This window comes from Corella eumyota, chromosome 2 (assembly GCF_963082875.1).
Source record: "Corella eumyota chromosome 2, kaCorEumy4.1, whole genome shotgun sequence".
Lineage (NCBI taxonomy): Eukaryota > Metazoa > Chordata > Ascidiacea > Phlebobranchia > Corellidae > Corella > Corella eumyota.
In genome coordinates this window covers 14814340-14832053 of record NC_137491.1, presented here as the reverse complement: position 1 = coordinate 14832053, position 17714 = coordinate 14814340, and the positions used below count along the sequence as shown (strand labels likewise).

Here is a 17714-nt window from a genome sequence, read left to right as displayed (position 1 = left end):
ATTTTCATACTATCAAAAAACAATAGTTTTCCCTTTGTTGTTAAGTGCAAAATAAAAAGGTAGCAGCAGAAAAATGATTAATTAATTCAAGTTGGCGTTGGATAAAAATTTAATCTAATGAAATTTTTTTAGTATAAAAACATTTTTTTAGTATAAAAACTTAACCATTTAATCCTCTTGTTATGTAGAAAATGAAGTTACACCTAAATTAGCACCATTATAATTCACTTCAATATTAGATTGAATAGTTGACAAAATGTGGTTAAAAATATCGCACCAACAATTTTTTAATTGGTTTTTGGATGGTTGATCTACTACTTCAAATTGAATGCTTCTTTTCAAAGTTTTAATGAGAATATCAAGACCTTGAAGATTTTTTGATTTAATTAGTTGCAGCAAATAACTGAAATATATAAATATGTATAAATTTTTTTTTATATATCTTTATCTTTGTGGGAAGGTCGACTGCACGACCTAAACATAGAGTAACGATAGTTACTCCAACCCAGTCTTGAGTTGCCTTTGGCAGTTTGGGATATTATAGATTATAATTGCCTGATATGTATCTGCTCAGCAGGTATTCTTACTTAAGGTCGCTACAGCATGAAAGCAGTGGGGGTTAAACCCATGTCCTCATGTGGTGTTTAATAATAATAGAAATATTAAAAGCTTAATAAACACAACTTTTAAACTAAAATATGTAAAATAAAATGTTTAATAGTCAATTAATAAACCAATATAAAATACCTTATAAGATCATTTACATCAAAATCCAAAGGGGGGTCTTGATTAAAAACAGCAACCCAATTTTTTATAATTTCCCGAGCTTCTTCTACTGTTTGTGCATCACCTAAGGTAGGTGATTGATCAGCAATTTCTATTAAATTAACACATTTATTAATTAAGATTTTGTATAACTAACTACAAAAGGCAAAATCCAATATTACAAACCTTGTATTTTAATTTCTTCTTTTACTTTTAATTTATTTTCCTGTTTTACAATAACAGGATCAATTTGTTTTGACTCCTTTTTAGATTTTCTAACAATTTTAAACATGTCTGTTATTAATTTTTTCGGACTATTTAAAGGACTTGAGTTTTTGCTTGATAGTCTGGAAGTTTTTAATTTAATAGGCGATTGTTTTATCATTTTTTTTCTTTTTTTGAGGCTAGAATTTTCAACTTGTTTTTCAGGTTTTAAAATATTTTCAATAAATTCCTCCGCATTGCAGCTGTTTTGTAATGAATTGATCTACAATTAAAAAAAGTAACATAACAATTTATCCGATAAAATACATCTTTGATCAAAAAAAAATCTGTAAAGGTTTATATAAAGACAAAATATCCTTTCTTTACTTTATATTTTTATTAATTTTTATACGTAAAACCTAACTAATTATATTTAACTATATTAATAATATTTAAGGTTGTTTATTAGTTCTACTTTGGTAAATGTCAAAAACATAATATTGAAAAGTAAATTAAACTAATGTAATTACTTTATTTGTTTAGGACATAGTATCAAAAAATAAAAATCTTAGAAACATAAGTAACCTCTGGTGAAGTTAAGTCAATGACTTTAACACTTGATTTGGTACCAAGCTCAGACTTAAAAACTTTTTTATTGTTTTCCAAATCTTTATTTTTTCTAAAAATAAAATTTTAACATTCTTAACAATTTTATTTTTAAATTTATATGAATGTTTACTTACTTTTTATCAGTTGTCATAAAACTATGCAAAGACATGGTTTGATTGGTTGAATTTGATTGAGAAGTTAAGTGAGTAATTTGAATTCCAACTCCTCTTAAATCAGCCACACTTATCTATTACAATTTAAAAACATAATTAATTTATAGTAATATTAATTAAAAAATTTATATAAATTAAAACAAATTATATGCGTGTATGTCCAATTTATAAGCCTTGGGATCATAGCAAATTAACAGGAATAATTTTTGTAAAGCCAATCAATTTACTAAAAACTGGACAAATAAAAACAAATTTTAAAACATTATTTTTCCCTGATGCCAAAAATCTCTTAAAATAAAAAAAATATTTTGTTTTCTTACCTGCTTAAGTTTTAACAAAATATCAAATGCTTCCTTTGCAATAACATCACAATTATTGGTGAACGAATCAAGATTTTTACTTCTGGATAAACTATTGCAAATACCATGACCACCAAACTTAACTGATTCGAGCGGTGCATCTTTTTGTCTTACCATTAACTTAAGGGTTAGCTTTTTACCTTTCATTTCAGCCTTTTGAAGTCGGTTTGAAACCTAAAATCAAATGTCGATTTTTTTAGTTGTGCTAATACTACTAATTAAAGCAAAACTTGTTAAGTTAATTTTATTTGCAAAAATTATTTAACCCCTATATTTCAAACTCAAAATGGAAGAGTCAAACTAACATAATATAATATCATTTTTTAAATAAAATCTATTTTTAAACACATAAATACCATATAACATAATTATGCACAATCACCAAAATTTCAAAGTTAAATAAAAAATATCCAAATCATTATAAAAAACACACATTAAAATTTACAATGAACAAGCTATCAATTTAATCAATTAGCAAAAATATATTACATTCTATATTACAGTTATTACGTAAACCTTAATATACCTCTTTGGCTAAATTCAGAAAAAAAGTTTTTGTTTCATCGATACTGGAAAGTCGAATTCCATAATTTACATCAACTGAAAAAGATTTTCTTTCCTTAGATTGGGATACCTATCCAAATATTAAATAAATATTAATATATTTATGTAAGAAATTTTCCTAAAAATGCCCAAAACTCAATACTGTACATTCTAAAAAAGAAATGCTTAGTACCATCAATAAGTTGACATCAATCCCTTATACCTCTCTTTTATCAATTCCTCTGCATAAGTCAAACAACTTCTGACCACTTTTGACACCAAACTCTTTTGTCAGCGTGTGGATGTTAATATTTTGTAAATCACCGCATGTCTTTACTCCCATGTCATGCAGTCTAGATGCTAAAGGTTATATTTTATAGTAAATGATGCTATCAACTTGAATAATTATTACTAGAAATATTGTAATATATTGAGATTAAGTAAAGTTTACTATTCTTGAATGAGGGATTACTTTTTTTCCAATTAAATTTTACTTATATGATTCTTTAACAAAATTCTTTAATACCTTAACTTGATAATTACTAAATGTGTAATAACAGATAATAATCGTTTTATGATCCCAATAAAGAATATATATAAATTGTTCTTGTTACGTTTACATAGATTTTTGAAGAAACATAAACTTGATATTATTTTAAAACATAAACAAGATTGCTTATAAAATATCCAATTTTAACTTACATGTCACATAACCCACTCCAGGCAGTTGTTTAACAACTTTATCCAGCATGAATGACTGGGCTTCGTTATTTTTAATGTAATATTGGTTGTTTGGTTTAGCTTTTCGGGTTGCCATCTTAGCTAAAGTTATATTTGGTCCAATACCTAATTTTTAAAATATATTAAATGAATTTTTTAAATTAAAGTTGGCCCAAAATCAGTTAGTGATTCAATACGAACTTTAAAACTTTAACATTTATAAACATTATATATATCCTTGTTGTGACCTGCTGAAGCATTGCAGCCAGTTTTTTCCTTTATGTTGTTTCTTATATGCTTTGCTACTGTAAAAGGGGAAATTCCAGAATCTGTGATAAGTTTTGTGACATCTAATAATGCTTCGTCACAACTGACAGCTTCTACTGAATGGGTGTATGAGCACAGAATAGAATATAGTTGTTTTGAGACATCATGGTATGCCTCAAAATCATAAGGAATAGCTCTGCAAAAACATATAGTTTATACAAATTAATAACTTATTCTTTATTTAATTTTTAATATATTCCTAATGCAAAAAGAAGTACTTTAATCCTTAAATTTTTATCATTTAAACTCCTATTAAATTTACTTTTATCATTTTCATACATAAGTTAATTGGTTCTTAGGCTAGCATAATCAAAGAGCTTTAACACCTTTCTTAAGAGAGCAATAAGGCTGCAATTTTAGCCTTAAACAATTCAAATTTTTTTAATTAATTTAAAATTAAAAAAAAAGATTAAACTTGAATTTAAATTCTTATAGAAATGACAAAAATTATCAAATAAATTAACAAAACAAAAATCTTACACTAGATCTGGACAAAGTTCCTTTGCCTTTCCATACATCATTCCATTTCTTAAACCTTTGCATCTCGCTATGTAATTACATGATGATATATCCGAAAAGGATTGTATACTATTATCACTACTTGTGGTGCTTAAAACAAAAGAAAGATAAAAAATTAACACAAATTGTACTTGAAAAACTTCTTTTTTTAAAACTTATAATGAATGCTGTAATTTTTATTTAAAACACATCAAAAAACATTTATTAATTTTTTTTGACATACTTATTTTTATTTGATTCTATTTCATGTGACTGAGATTTTGTCTTGGAGTGATCTAATTTATCTTGATACCATTTCTTTTCAAAGTCTAAATCTGTATTGGAATACCTTTTTTGTATAGGTGAAGTATTTAAATGATGAGTAACAGCAACTGGTTTATCAACCAAATGAGGTCTTGAAAGTAAACCAACTGATACAAAAAAACAGTCCATGTCAACGTGCATAATGCATTTTGAATCAAGTTTTGATTGTTTTTCAAAATCTAAACAAAAATTTTTTTGATAAACAAATTTTTACTTTACTACTAATGTTGGCATAGATGTGTTTTTAAATTCTTTATCCTCGATGTGGAAAGGTCGACTTCACGACCTAAACATAGAGTAACATCAGTTAATATAATTGCCAGAAATGTGCTTCTAATTAAGTGCTGGCTCAGCAGGGACTCATACTGTTTAAAGCGCCTTACTCAAGAGTGCTACATCATGAAATCAGTGGGGATCGAACCTACAACCTCATAAAGTGTAGCAGGTGTTCTGACTGTTAAAACATGTGCCAGTGTTAAAAAAACAACACGAAAAGTAATTTAGCAGTCAGAAAACTTTTATTTGAAATATGTTTATAGGTTCGATTGTCTCATTGTAATGCCATTAAGTAACACGCTATAAACAGTACAACCTTTTTATAATTTTATTCAAAACTAATCAGCAGTTTAATTGTCAATCAATATTATCAATATGGTTGTACTAAAGCAAGTTAAGAATAGTTCCGGTTAACAAATGTAACCTTATGTTTTAGCCTGCGAAAGAATTCTTTTCACATTACAAAAAATATTTAAAATAGTATTTTCTTAAATTTGACTCAAAAATCAGAATCTACCATTTATTTTTTCCAATTTCATTAAACTTTGTCTTCCAGATAATTCATAATTTTTCTGTTCCGATAATGACCTTAACAAAATCATGATGATAATTTTTTTTTTCACCATAACAAAACAAGTTTATATATTTAGTATTTGATTTTTTTTAGTATTTAGTATATGAACCTGACAAAATCAGCTAAATCTGTCTTCCAAGTTGACAGATGATGAAGTCGAGAATTTGCATAAAATTCTGACAAAAAACTATCATCCGCTGTTGGGGTAATAACTGTTCTTAAAAATAAATTAATCATTTTTAAATATAATGAAAGTGTAAGGGTTTTTTTAACGATTGCAAAATAAAAGAAAAATTCAGCGAGGACCGTAAAGTAGGTACAAGTAATCCAAATTATGTTTTAAATCTGGGTATGGATAATTATAAAGCCATAAAATTAATTTTTCCACTAAACATTAAAATACCTTGTAGTTTTAGTTAATGTTTCTTTCGGTTTATCATATAAATTTTCTGCTGGAGATACAACACTAGTGGTGACCAATCCAGATTTTACTAAAAAAAAATATTATTAAACAAAATCACAGCAAAGTGTATTTTGAAGCTAAATTAATAAAACTAATTCTTTATTTTAACTGAGATAATATTAAAAATATTCACCATTAGACTTATCAATGAAACCAACAATTGAAGATTTTTGTGGACCAATCGCATAGTAGTTTTGTAAAGGAAGTATTTTTTGTTCTTTAAGGCAATCCACAATCCACTCTGGTTTAATAACCTTTTGGTTGGGTTTAAGCTCTTTGATTTTTGACCGGGGAAGTATGGATGCAATAACATGTGTTGTACTCGTACTAAAAAAATAAAAACCGGTAAATTTTAAAATAAAATTTAAAAAATAATGTTTAATAATAAATGGAATGTAAAGTTGTGAGTGTTTATTAACTAAATCTACCTCAGCGGGCAAAATATTAAACACTTTATTAAACCTTGAATAATAAGAATGATATTTCCCACCATGTTGAGCCATTATAGTTTTTAGTTCATCAGAAGTGGGAGATGTGTATCCATTTACATGAATAGCTATGCCTTTATAATAAACAAAATTGTATATGTGTTAGCTTACAAAAAAAATTAAGATTTTACAAGAAATTTGCATTACCTTCAAAAAGATTTGAAATTTTTTCCAACTTATTACATTTTTCATTAAATTGTTGATTTAATTTGTCGATTTTCGCATTCATGTATCCTCCCAACGAAGACCACCCTCCGTCATCTTCATCCGCTTTAACTCGAAGTGGATTTCTTCCTCCCATTTTACACAGTTTTGTTTAAAACTTTAAAATTTAGTTTACAATAATATATATTTTTCCTATGAAATCTGTAAAGTATTTTAAAACAACCCTTTTACAAATTAATAAAATGCTAGAAAAAAGTGCATAAATATTCAAAAACAATATATATTATTATAAAATAAAAAAGATAATTCACGTCAAATCAAAAATACTTTATTTATAATTACTTTTTATAAAACACAAAACTAACAACGTAATAAAGTAAATTATTAACATTATTTAGTATAGTTTTAAATAGATATTAACAATAAAAGCTTTTGGTATTATTTGTAAGTTATTTTAAAATCAAAATACAGAATACATCATTTATTATAAAAAATCACTTTAATAAATAATGGTTCATTCAAATTAATAAATCAACTATAATTTATAAAGTAACAACAACTAGTTGTTTCTACTAAAATGACAATTAACTGATGTTGAAGAATTATTAGAAATATAATAATCAAGCGAAGTTTTCACTGAAGAATTAGAATTAAGAAGAACTTCCACAACTGACTTCCACTGAGTAAATTTAATGCCAGATCCCTAAACAAAATTATTTTAATAAAATATTTTGTACTTTAAGCACCGAAAACTGTAAATAATTTGATTAACATATTTAAATGAAAATAAAATAAAGATATAAATAAATACAAGGGATGTAAAAATCTTATTCTGATTCGTAATTGAGTCAATCCAATTAGAAATCTAATTACATAAATTGATTTTTTTAATTTAAGCATAATGCGCAACACATTTGTGGTGTAGTGGTCAGAACACTTACTACACTACATAAGGTCTAGGGTTCAATCTCCACAGCTTCCATGCTGTTGCGCCCTTGAGTAAGGCGTTATATACAGTATAAACTCCTGCTGAGCCTGCACTTAATTAGCAGCTTAATTATCAGGCAATTATAATCTAAAATATTCCAAACCGCCAAAGGCAACTCGAGACTGGGTTAGAGTAACTGATGTAACTCTATGTTTAGGTTGTGGATACAGATATAAAAAATAAAAAATATTTATCATGCTTTTAATTAATTGGGTATGAATAGTTATGCTTGGGAAATATGTAAAACGACAAATCCTTATTTTTGTTCCATGTTTTATTATACAAATTTTAAAATACTTATTATTGGATTGCAAATGTTTGGTTAGTTGTTGTACAAGTAACATTCAAGTAATATTTTTAAGTTGCTTAATGCTTTTTAAACAGAGTTGTACTATGTATATACATACTTGTATTTAGAAATACTCATTTTTATACCCCAATAAATACAGGTATATGTAATACATACTTGTATTTAGAAATACTCATTTTTACACCCCAATAAATACAGGTATATGTAATTGTAGAACACACAAAAAAAATAATGGTAAAAAATTAAAATTGATTTACCGATTCTAAAGATTCACAATCTGATTTCTTAAATGAAAGAGAATAATGTTCAATCCAAAAAGTCAACAAAGTTTTAAGGTTCTTAAACATAAATATACCGCCATGCATTTCAAATAGTTGTTGAAGATATCTATAAGTTGTAAATACAATATAAAGTTAAATGGCAAAGCAATTTAATTGTTGATAAATGTTGGTAATAATAACATCTATGCAGCGTGGTGTGGTGATTAAAACACTTGACTTTACTACATGAAGTCCTGGGTTCGATCCCCACTGCTCCCATGCTGAAGCATCCTTAACTAAGGTGCTATGAACAGTGTAAACATCTGCTCAACCAACACTTAATTAGCAGCCTAATTATCAGGCAGTTATAATCTATGATATTTCAAACTGCCAAAGGCAACTCGAGACTGGGGCGTGGTAACTAATGTTACTTTAAGTTTCAGTGATGTAGTCGACCTTACCACACCAGGAATAAATAAATATATAAAAACCCATCAAAATGCGCAATAAATTTCAACCACAAATAAATGTTAATATGTCAAAAAACAAAACTTAAACTTACACAGAAATTTTGCCTTCCTGATGAGCTAAGACCAATATTAAAACGCTGGTGTTCAAACAACTAACATTTCCCTAAAAATAACAACTTCAAAAAAAATGTATTTTTTAAATTTTTTAATGTAATTTTAAACTTCTAATATTCTTAACTTACCTGAGAGATAGTAGGAACAGTTAGAAGAGATAACAATGAAGCTGCAACCTCAATCATTTTATTTGTTGATGAAAAATGTTTAAGTAACTTTGATGATGAAATAACAACTGTAAATTTGAGGAATAAATAAGTTACTAGAAAACAGTTATACTTAAATTTAAAGATGCAGAAAATGCACCCATGCTGTAGTGCCATTAATAAGGCACCAAACACTAAACCAACTTTGTTTAAGCCAATACCAATCAGTTGTTGAATTTTACAGATAGTTATAATCAATAGTGTATAGCAAAGTGCCAAAGTCAACTCAAAACTGAGCAGGACAACTACTGCTACCTTCATTAAGGCTGTTAAGTTTACCTTGTAGGAAAAGGCATATAAATATTTTTTCCATAAGGTTTAACAATTATCTTTGACTTAATATTTACATAATATTGTTAAAAATACAAAAATTTTTAAATTTAAATAATTACCATTGCCGGCTTCGGAAGAAAAAGTAGTTTTGATATGATTATTTGTTAAAATAATTGCTCGAATAAATGTGTTAGAATCTACTAAATCATATTTTACAGCAAGCAACAACAAACTAAACTAAAAAAAGATTATTGTTTTACTTGTTATTACGCTATTAAATATTTACCAAAAAATTTTAAATAATCAATAAAGCATTAAATTAATATTGTGCCGGCCCACGGTTTATTTTAAGGTTATATTAGTATTTTTTCAACTTGCTCTATCTTTGCCATTTATTAGTATTTTTTAAAATATTTTTTGTGTTTTTTGGCAGAATAAAAATTTTTCATAAAAACCTATATTTTGCCATATTATATATGATATACTTCAATTTTAATGATAGCCTATTTTAATTAAAGTTGGTGTTTTTAAAAATTAAAACAAAGCAAGTTTAAGTTGATGAAGTTGACAGGCTACTTTTGGTAATACTTCACAAACTTTAGGTAATGGCTTGAATTTATTTAAACTAAATCTGATAAACAGAAAATAGTTTTAATAAATAGGTACAAAAAATAACTACCTTGGCTTGACAATCAAGCACTGCTTCACAACGTCGAATGGCATCAATATTTTTGTGAATGAGCATCGAAAGGAAATCGAAGTTTCCCTGTCTAACATTATTTTTTTCAGGTCCACCACAAATTAACATATTTAAGGAGTCCTACACAAACAAAAATAAGAAATACTTTGTTGTTTAATGACTTTGATACATATAACATAATAACAAACTTTTAAAATATATAAAATAAAAACAATAATACTTATAGTTGTTAGCCTGCTTTATGGTTGAATTTTAATTGTCATAATATGGTCGCAACTTCAACTAACAAATTTTTGAGATAATTTACCAACGCACCATAAAGTTGTTTTTATTTTTTATAGATTTTGAGATGGTACTAAAATTTCAAATCTTTTTAATTACAAATTACTAAGAACTACAAATAAGAACACTAGTGTATATTCCAGTAGTGTGGAGAACTGCCATGGCATCGGACTGCGAGCCAAAAGGTTTCGGGTCTACATCGCACCAATGCCAAACTATTCGCCCTTGAGCTTGGCATTCACAGATACCTTATACACGTCCCAATAACACACCCTTACTTGGTAAGGGTCCTCTTAGGGGTATATATATAGAAAAGAAAAAAACTACAAATAACAACACTGATTGCAATAAACTACAAACAGTGTCAATACTGGCAAAAAAACATAAGATGCCACTTTTTACATAGAATTTTTCGTTAAGACTTGTCACTTTATTACCACCACATACTTTGTAGTAAAAATTTCACTAAAATTAACAATTTTTTTAAACCAGACTCTAAAAACAAAAAAATAACAATTTTTAAAGTTTACCTCAAGTAAATTCTTTTCCAACAGGAAATACTGACAAAACTGTTTCGAATTACCCCTTAAGAAAGATTCTAAACATCGCAATATCCAAAACCTTATATGAGAGGTATTCAGTTCCAATTTAAGTTTTTCAATAATTACACTTAATATCCCCTTTGGCTTGTTAGTAAGAACGGAAACATCAAAATTGTTCAAACAAGGATGCTCCTTTATACCCCGCTTAGCTTAAAATTTTATCAAGAATTAATTAACTTAAAATAAATAAAAGTTTTGTTATAGTTTTCGCTTACCTGTTACTGTTCGTAGATTTGTAAGTTCTTTTTTGGATAAAAACAAAAATCGATTTTTATGGCTGTCAAATACAATGTGAAGAAGCCTTAAAAATTGAATACGCAAAAAGTCTTGCTGTAAAATAATTTTGAAAAAATTTTAATTTAGATATCTTTACTAAATTGTAGTGTTGTAATATAAAAAAATTATGTATCACAAAAAAAATGAACAACACCAGTCTTAATTCTGATTTAAATTCCAAAAAAATGGCCTTTATTTTTTGAGCTGTTGATAATTTAACAGAGGACTCTTAAACCAAATTTTGGTGGTTAACAATTAATATAAATAAATAAAAATGGTTTACTAAAAATATTAGTATTTTTTGCATTGATTCATTTTATTACCCAGTAAATAAGTAAAACTAAATCTATAATAAATTTTAAGCGAAATGAATAACCAAGTTTTAGATAAATTTATGACCAGTTTACCCAATATGTTAGTTCAAAAAAAAACCTACTAAATGATTTTTGACAGTCAGTTAATTGTCAAATAAAAATATTAAAAATACCAGACCTAATGATGAATTGAAATAATTGATCTTACCTGACTCCATCTATCCTCATCGGCATTATCTTCAAAATAATTTAAAGCTGAGTTATTCCAGATGACTTCCTCTACTATTTTATCTAATCTTTGTACAAAGTTAGTTTTTGAAATCATCTCTTGAATCTTGACACAAAAAAATTCAATTAATTAAAATTTAAACAAAAATAATTTAAAAAAAAAGTTGTCAAAAAAATCTGATAAATCATGATACTTTTACATTTTTTAAGTTTACAAAGAATGAGCTGCGTAATTTTCTTTTTATTTTTGCGGTAGTTGTATCATATCTGAACTCAAGTATAACACATGATTTTTATAGTAAAACATGGCAAACACCTAATGCAACAATTTAACTGAAACTTTACTATAATAAATTTAGTTAATAAAATAGAAAATCAGCAAATAAAAAAAAATACCTGTTCTTTAAATTTTCCAGCAATTAAGATGCTCAAAATAAAAAATATATTTTCTCGAATGCGCCTGTCATTTCCTAACACAACATTATGCAACAAATTGTCTACATAAATAAAAAAAATATTTTAGTAAGTTAGTTATTGTATTTTGGTTAGTTTCTATAAAATTCTTTCTCATATTCTTCGGTACTTCCTAAATTTACTCTCGTCTTTTGCGACATTTGCTAATTCTATCTCGCTTGATTTGCCTAACACTCTCTAGTACTTAACAGTTCTCATTTATTTTTTCTCCTCAGTAATTCTCTTTTTAACTTTACAATTCTTGAATATTTTTTCTTGTATTTAACAGTTTTTCCAAATTTTTCCTTGTACTTAAGATCTTAGCTAATTATCTCTTGTACTTTACAGTACTGCTTACTTTCTATTGTTTTAAGTTTTTTCTAAAACTGTACGGTACAAGTCATTTAAAAAACATTATACCTAGTTTATGGAGTGTTTATTACAAACCAATAAAATATCATTATATATATATAAAATTAAATAACAACCATTCTACCTATAATTAAACAACTACAAAATTGTTACATACCTCCAGCACTTGAAATTAAAGAATTTAAAACCAACTGATTTAAGTTCGAGGAAAGAGGAGAAAATATGAATAACATTTCCCTGTATTCATTTTGTGAAATATCTTTAATTTGACGAGAAGAAATTTGAAACATTTTCTTTAAAAACCCATTTGTACTCAATAGAAACTCTAAACATAAACATAAATTATATTATATTAGAGCATTAAATTAACAATATAAATATTGTCTAATTGACAAATCCTTAAAATAAAAAAACTATTAATTGTGGTGCACCGACAAAAATTGCTACACCATTATGAGGTAGTGGGTTCAATCCCCACTGCTCTCATGTTGTAGTGCTCTAAAGTAGCCGCTATAAACGGTATAAACTCCTGCTGAGCCAGCCCTTAATCAGAAGCATAATTGCCAGGCAATTATAGTCTCTATAATATCCGAAACAGTCACAGGCAACTCTAGACTGGGTCGGAGTAACTGATGTTACTTTATGTTTAGGTCGCGCATTTGACCTTTAAAAAATATATATAAACAGTTCTTACCATGATTTGATCCTGATATATGCAATGGTGTGTTACATAAAAACTCGTCATGTTTTTGAAGTGAGCTATGTATGTCGAGAAAAAGTTCGACTTCCGATAACACAACAAATAAAACCTGATAAAATGCAGCCTGTGCACAACCATTAACATCTTGCATAACTTGCCTGTTAACAAAAATTAATGTTGGAATCGCTCATTTAATTTAAAACAAACAACAATTTTACAATGTCGTAACTTTTTAGGCAAAAAATGTTTTTTACAAAATTTATTAAAGTTAATAATATTAAAAAGATTTAATACAAACGGCAGCTTGGTGTAGTGATCAGAAAACTTTTTAAACTACATGAGGTACTAGGTTCGATCCCCCGGCCTCCTGTCTGTAATGCCTTTAAGTATAGCATTATAAATAGCTGTCACTTAGTCACCAGTTAAATTATCAGGCAAAATAACTTATAATATTCCAAACCTCACTTAAGACTGGGTGGGAAACTGATGTTATTCTAAGTTTGGGTTGTAAAGCCGACCTTTACACATCAAGAATAAATATATAAAAAAATTATTTAAGAAAGTATACCAAAAGACTATCTTATGTTAACTAGCATTATGATACACAATTTATAAATACCCTAATCCTTTAACAGTGTGCAGGGATAATGGTTTCGCATCTGGACTAGCATTTAAAATTTCAACTAAAATTTTAGTACCAGCATTATATAGAGTTTTATCTTTTGTAGTATAAAAAGAAAATAAAACTTCCATAAAACCAAGATTTTCTCTTAGATGATAAACATAGTAATTAGGAATCTACAAAAAACAATAATCTTTGCATAGTTTTTAACCATAGTAGGCATTCCTTAAGCTTTAATAGGCCAAATTACAAACTTGATTAAAAGGTTTAAATAAAAACAAAGAAATTAAATTATTGTATTGGAATGTTGTTACTTTTTTTTATTTATTTTTGTATATATCTTTATCCTCAATGTGGAGGGGTTAAATGCGCAACCTAAACTTAGAGTAACATTACTTCGACCCAGCCTCGAGTTGCCTGTGGCAGTTTGAAATATTATGGAGATTGTAATTGCCCGGTAATGATGCTGCTTATTAAGAGCTAGCTCAGCAGAAGTTAATATTGATTATAGTGCCTTACTCAAGGGGGCTACAGCATGAGAGCAGTGGAGATTGAACCCTCGACCTCATGGTGGTGTAGGAAGTGTTCTTACCACTACACCACGCTGCCGGTTTTTCTTTATCTTGTATGTATTAAAACCTTACCATGTCCAAACAAGATAACATAATTTCAAGAATGACTTTTATTTCCTTTCCAGCACTTTCTGGATTCAATTTGTTTGCCAATATATCACTAAACATCTAAAAAAAAAATTGAGGCCATTTTTTAGTGGTACTGTCCTTTTGTTAAATTTTTAACGTTTTACAAATAATTATTTAAATTTAATTTGTCTAAATAAAACTTAATGTACTTCCATAAAGTTCATAGCAACCATCAAATTTGCAACTTTTGTGGAACTCTCATCTCTAATATTTAACGCAGAACTAAGTGCCTTGAAAAAAAAATTAATAAACCAAAATGTCTTTTAATAATGTTAATTAATTTGATTTTAACATTAGAAATACCAGCAGCATAGTGTAGTGGTAAGAACACTTGCTACACCACCATAAGGTCGTGAGTTCAATCCCAACCGCCCTTAGGTAAGGCGATATAAGCGGTATAAACTCCTGTTGAGTTAGCATTTATTTAGCAGCATAATTACCGGGCATTTATAGTCTCTATAGTATTCCAAACTGCCACAGGCAACTCGAGACTGGGTCTGAGTAACTAATGTTTCTCTATGTTTATGTCTCACATTTGACCTTTCCACATGGAGAAAAAAAATATAAAATTTTGATGGCAAAATACAAGTTATCAAAATTTCTTATCATATAATGATGAAATAACATTTGTTACAAAGACCCTGTATTCAATTACCTTAACCAGTTTGGAGTAGGCCTATTATAGATTATAAATCCCATAATTAAACTTCTAATTAGATTTGGGCTCAGCAGGTGTTTATACTGTTTATGACATTTTACTTGAAATTACTTTAACATTTTAACACTGAAAAGTTATACCAATTCTTAACAACAAACAATTTATTATAACACAAAATTCTTACTTCTAAATTAGACTGCAGGTCATGATAATATTGTTCTTCTGACCCTATTAGATTGTAGTTTGAAAATTTTATTATTGGATTTCCTACTTTATTCCAAGTTTGTAAATCCAAACTTCGTTGAAAAATTTCAGGGTTTACCTGAACAAAAATTTTAAAGCTACAATTGTCTTCTATAAGCAAAAAAAAACAATGTGACCAGAAACAATTTTAGGTAACCTACCAAATGAGTAAAAATTGCAGTCCAGCAAGTAATTACTAAGATATAATACTCAACTGATAAACCCATGCGGTCTATTTATATTGCAATTCAAAATTGATAAAAATGTCAGAATTAAAAAAAAATAATAATAAAAACAAAATTCAAAGAAAATCAGGTATTTAACTAGATAAGTTAAAACTCGCAGTAATATTAAAAGCATGTATTTTTGTTTATATACCTTTTGTTTTATAACCAAAAAACTAATTTAAACATAACAATATTATGTTTTAAAGGCATAGGTATTAAAAATTTACAATCATGTAAAAAAATAGTTTATATACTAATGAATATACAACCACCATAAGAATAAAAAGATTTATTAAGGCAATATAAAAGAAGCAATACCCAACACTTATTACAGTACATGAGGTCATAAGTTTAATTTTCACTGCTTTCATGCTGTAGGTCCCTTAAGTAAGGCACTATAAACTCCTGCTGAGACAACACTGAATTAGCAACTTAACTATCAGGCATTTATAATTTATAACATCCCAAACTGCCAAAGGCAACTCAGGACTAGGTTTGGGTAACTGATGTTGTTACTCTATGTTTAGGTCATGAAGTCGACCTTCCCACATCAAGGATGTATAAAAAACACCCAAAATTTAATATATTCTTACATGATAACTAGCATAAAGTCCTCCTCCTGAAATGGACCTATACATCAATAACTGGGAGATATTTGAACTTTTTGGTGAACTTCTCTTTTCCAATATTGAACCACGTCTTATAACTTTATGAAACGGCATGTTAAAAATTCTATGTATCTGTAAATTCAAAATTATGGCACGGTCACTCACTAAACCGTTGCTTGTTTGCTTCAAAAAATCGTTACAAAGTTTTATGCAATAGGGACTTTTTTTAAACAGGTTCAGTGTCAAAATTTAGTTTCAAAAAAATTGTGTCAAAAAAGTGTCAATTTAAAAATGTGTTATAAGTTTTATTAGTTCGTACAAACTTTTAAGTTGGTCTAACATGTTCTTCTTGTCCCAACTTTTAACAACAGCTCAGAAAATAACTTGTGGTGTGTATTAAAACAAGTTGTTACTATTAAAACTTACGTCCCCCTTAAGCTCTTTATCTCAAAAGTTAAAAAAATGGGAACCCGCTAGTATTCAGCATGTAAAAAACAAAATAAACAGGTATAAATTTATTTTTAATCACCAATTATTAGAAACAAAATTTAAAATGTATCTAGTCGCTCAAAAACATTTATCTTGTCAAAATATAGTCGCAACTTAAATAGTCGCAATATAAGCCCTAGTCGCAATATAAGCCCATTTCGACACGAAAATATGTCGTTTTTCAAAACGCTATTTTAATTTATGTAAAAAGAACGCAACTTGGTTAGTGTAATGGTGTAACTTAACTTGGTTGATGTAATCATTGGTTTAACTTAAGTTTGGAATTGTTTTTAATTGTAATAAATAGTGGTTTTGCTATTATTTATTTAGTAAAACTGCTAATGATGGTTAAAGATTATGTAAAATATCACAAACCAAGTTAAAGTGATTTGTGACCCCAAATTTAAGTGATTAAATTTATTTTTTTAAGTTTGTTAATATGGATCAATCACCAAGTACGTTTATTAATGGAAAAAAACTAAATAAATATACAATAATAAATAATGTTATTTCTCATATTTTCTTCAATGCAATTCATGCGATTTTATAAAATTGTTTTAAATTGTTAACCCTTTTAAATTACAACTAGGATTAAATTTCTGGATCTGAAGAAGTTTTAGTCAAATTTAAGACTTTAAATAAATACGATTAAAACCTAAAACCATTAAAAAAAATTCAGTATTGAAACTGACAGCTATATTAAGGCTTTAAATAAACAATAGGCAATAACATTTTTGAAAAAACAACAATCGCGACCTAATCGCGTTTTAATTTAGATTCGTATCAAGAATTTATAACTTTTTTATTTGTATAGAAAAGTTGTTTTTCAGCGTACAAAAAATGTTGGACGTTTATCCGCGATAGTGAATTTTTAGGCCTGTAAGACAATCAAATTATATAAAGCTGCTTGGTAATTGAGTTTACAGTTAAGCAGTAATTTTTAACTATGTCACTTATTTGTTATTAATATATTGGCGGAAAATAACTACGTAAATCATTTGAGAACAGTTCGAAAAAAAAATTTTACTTCCTGAAAAAAAAACTAATTTAGCCTATGAAACTTTATTTATTTAATGCAAAATTGTAGTAAATATAAAAACTTGAATCAATGTTTAAATTTCATTATAGAA

At 27.4% G+C, this 17714-nt stretch overlaps 2 protein-coding genes across 4 annotated transcripts; both read right to left on the bottom strand.

Moving 5' to 3' along the window:
• Positions 1 to 39: 39 nt before the first annotated feature.
• Positions 40 to 6631, bottom strand: LOC145742052 (translesion synthesis protein REV1-like). Of its 2 annotated transcripts, none has more exons than XM_082559796.1 (18): positions 6471 to 6631; positions 6298 to 6397; positions 5969 to 6162; positions 5776 to 5863; positions 5482 to 5589; positions 5316 to 5386; positions 4443 to 4701; positions 4181 to 4309; positions 3622 to 3836; positions 3356 to 3499; positions 2877 to 3013; positions 2637 to 2744; positions 2072 to 2284; positions 1713 to 1825; positions 1555 to 1648; positions 952 to 1252; positions 748 to 877; positions 40 to 403 (listed from the first exon to the last, which is right to left on the bottom strand). In XM_082559796.1, the coding sequence occupies exons 1-18, from the start codon at positions 6622 to 6624 to the stop codon at positions 181 to 183; spliced, it is 2781 nt and encodes a 926-aa protein (XP_082415922.1). In that variant the 5' UTR covers positions 6625 to 6631; the 3' UTR covers positions 40 to 180. The 2 variants fall into 2 exon arrangements, with proteins under 2 accessions (XP_082415922.1, XP_082415923.1); XM_082559797.1 differs by having other exon boundaries at positions 4548 to 4701.
• A 304-nt stretch (positions 6632 to 6935) lies between these two features.
• LOC145743142 (short transient receptor potential channel 4-associated protein-like) lies at positions 6936 to 16272 on the bottom strand. Of its 2 annotated transcripts, XM_082561050.1 has the most exons (17): positions 16081 to 16272; positions 15202 to 15339; positions 14509 to 14589; positions 14303 to 14398; positions 13656 to 13834; positions 13031 to 13194; positions 12494 to 12661; positions 11908 to 12008; positions 11492 to 11617; positions 10909 to 11023; positions 10622 to 10842; positions 9789 to 9929; positions 9229 to 9346; positions 8759 to 8865; positions 8609 to 8679; positions 8044 to 8173; positions 6936 to 7191 (listed from the first exon to the last, which is right to left on the bottom strand). In XM_082561050.1, the coding sequence occupies exons 1-17, from the start codon at positions 16207 to 16209 to the stop codon at positions 7048 to 7050; spliced, it is 2229 nt and encodes a 742-aa protein (XP_082417176.1). In that variant the 5' UTR covers positions 16210 to 16272; the 3' UTR covers positions 6936 to 7047. The 2 variants fall into 2 exon arrangements, 1 of the variants encoding a protein (XP_082417176.1); XR_014280985.1 differs by lacking the exon at positions 6936 to 7191 and having other exon boundaries at positions 8095 to 8173; positions 8609 to 8692.
• Positions 16273 to 17714: the final 1442 nt, after the last annotated feature.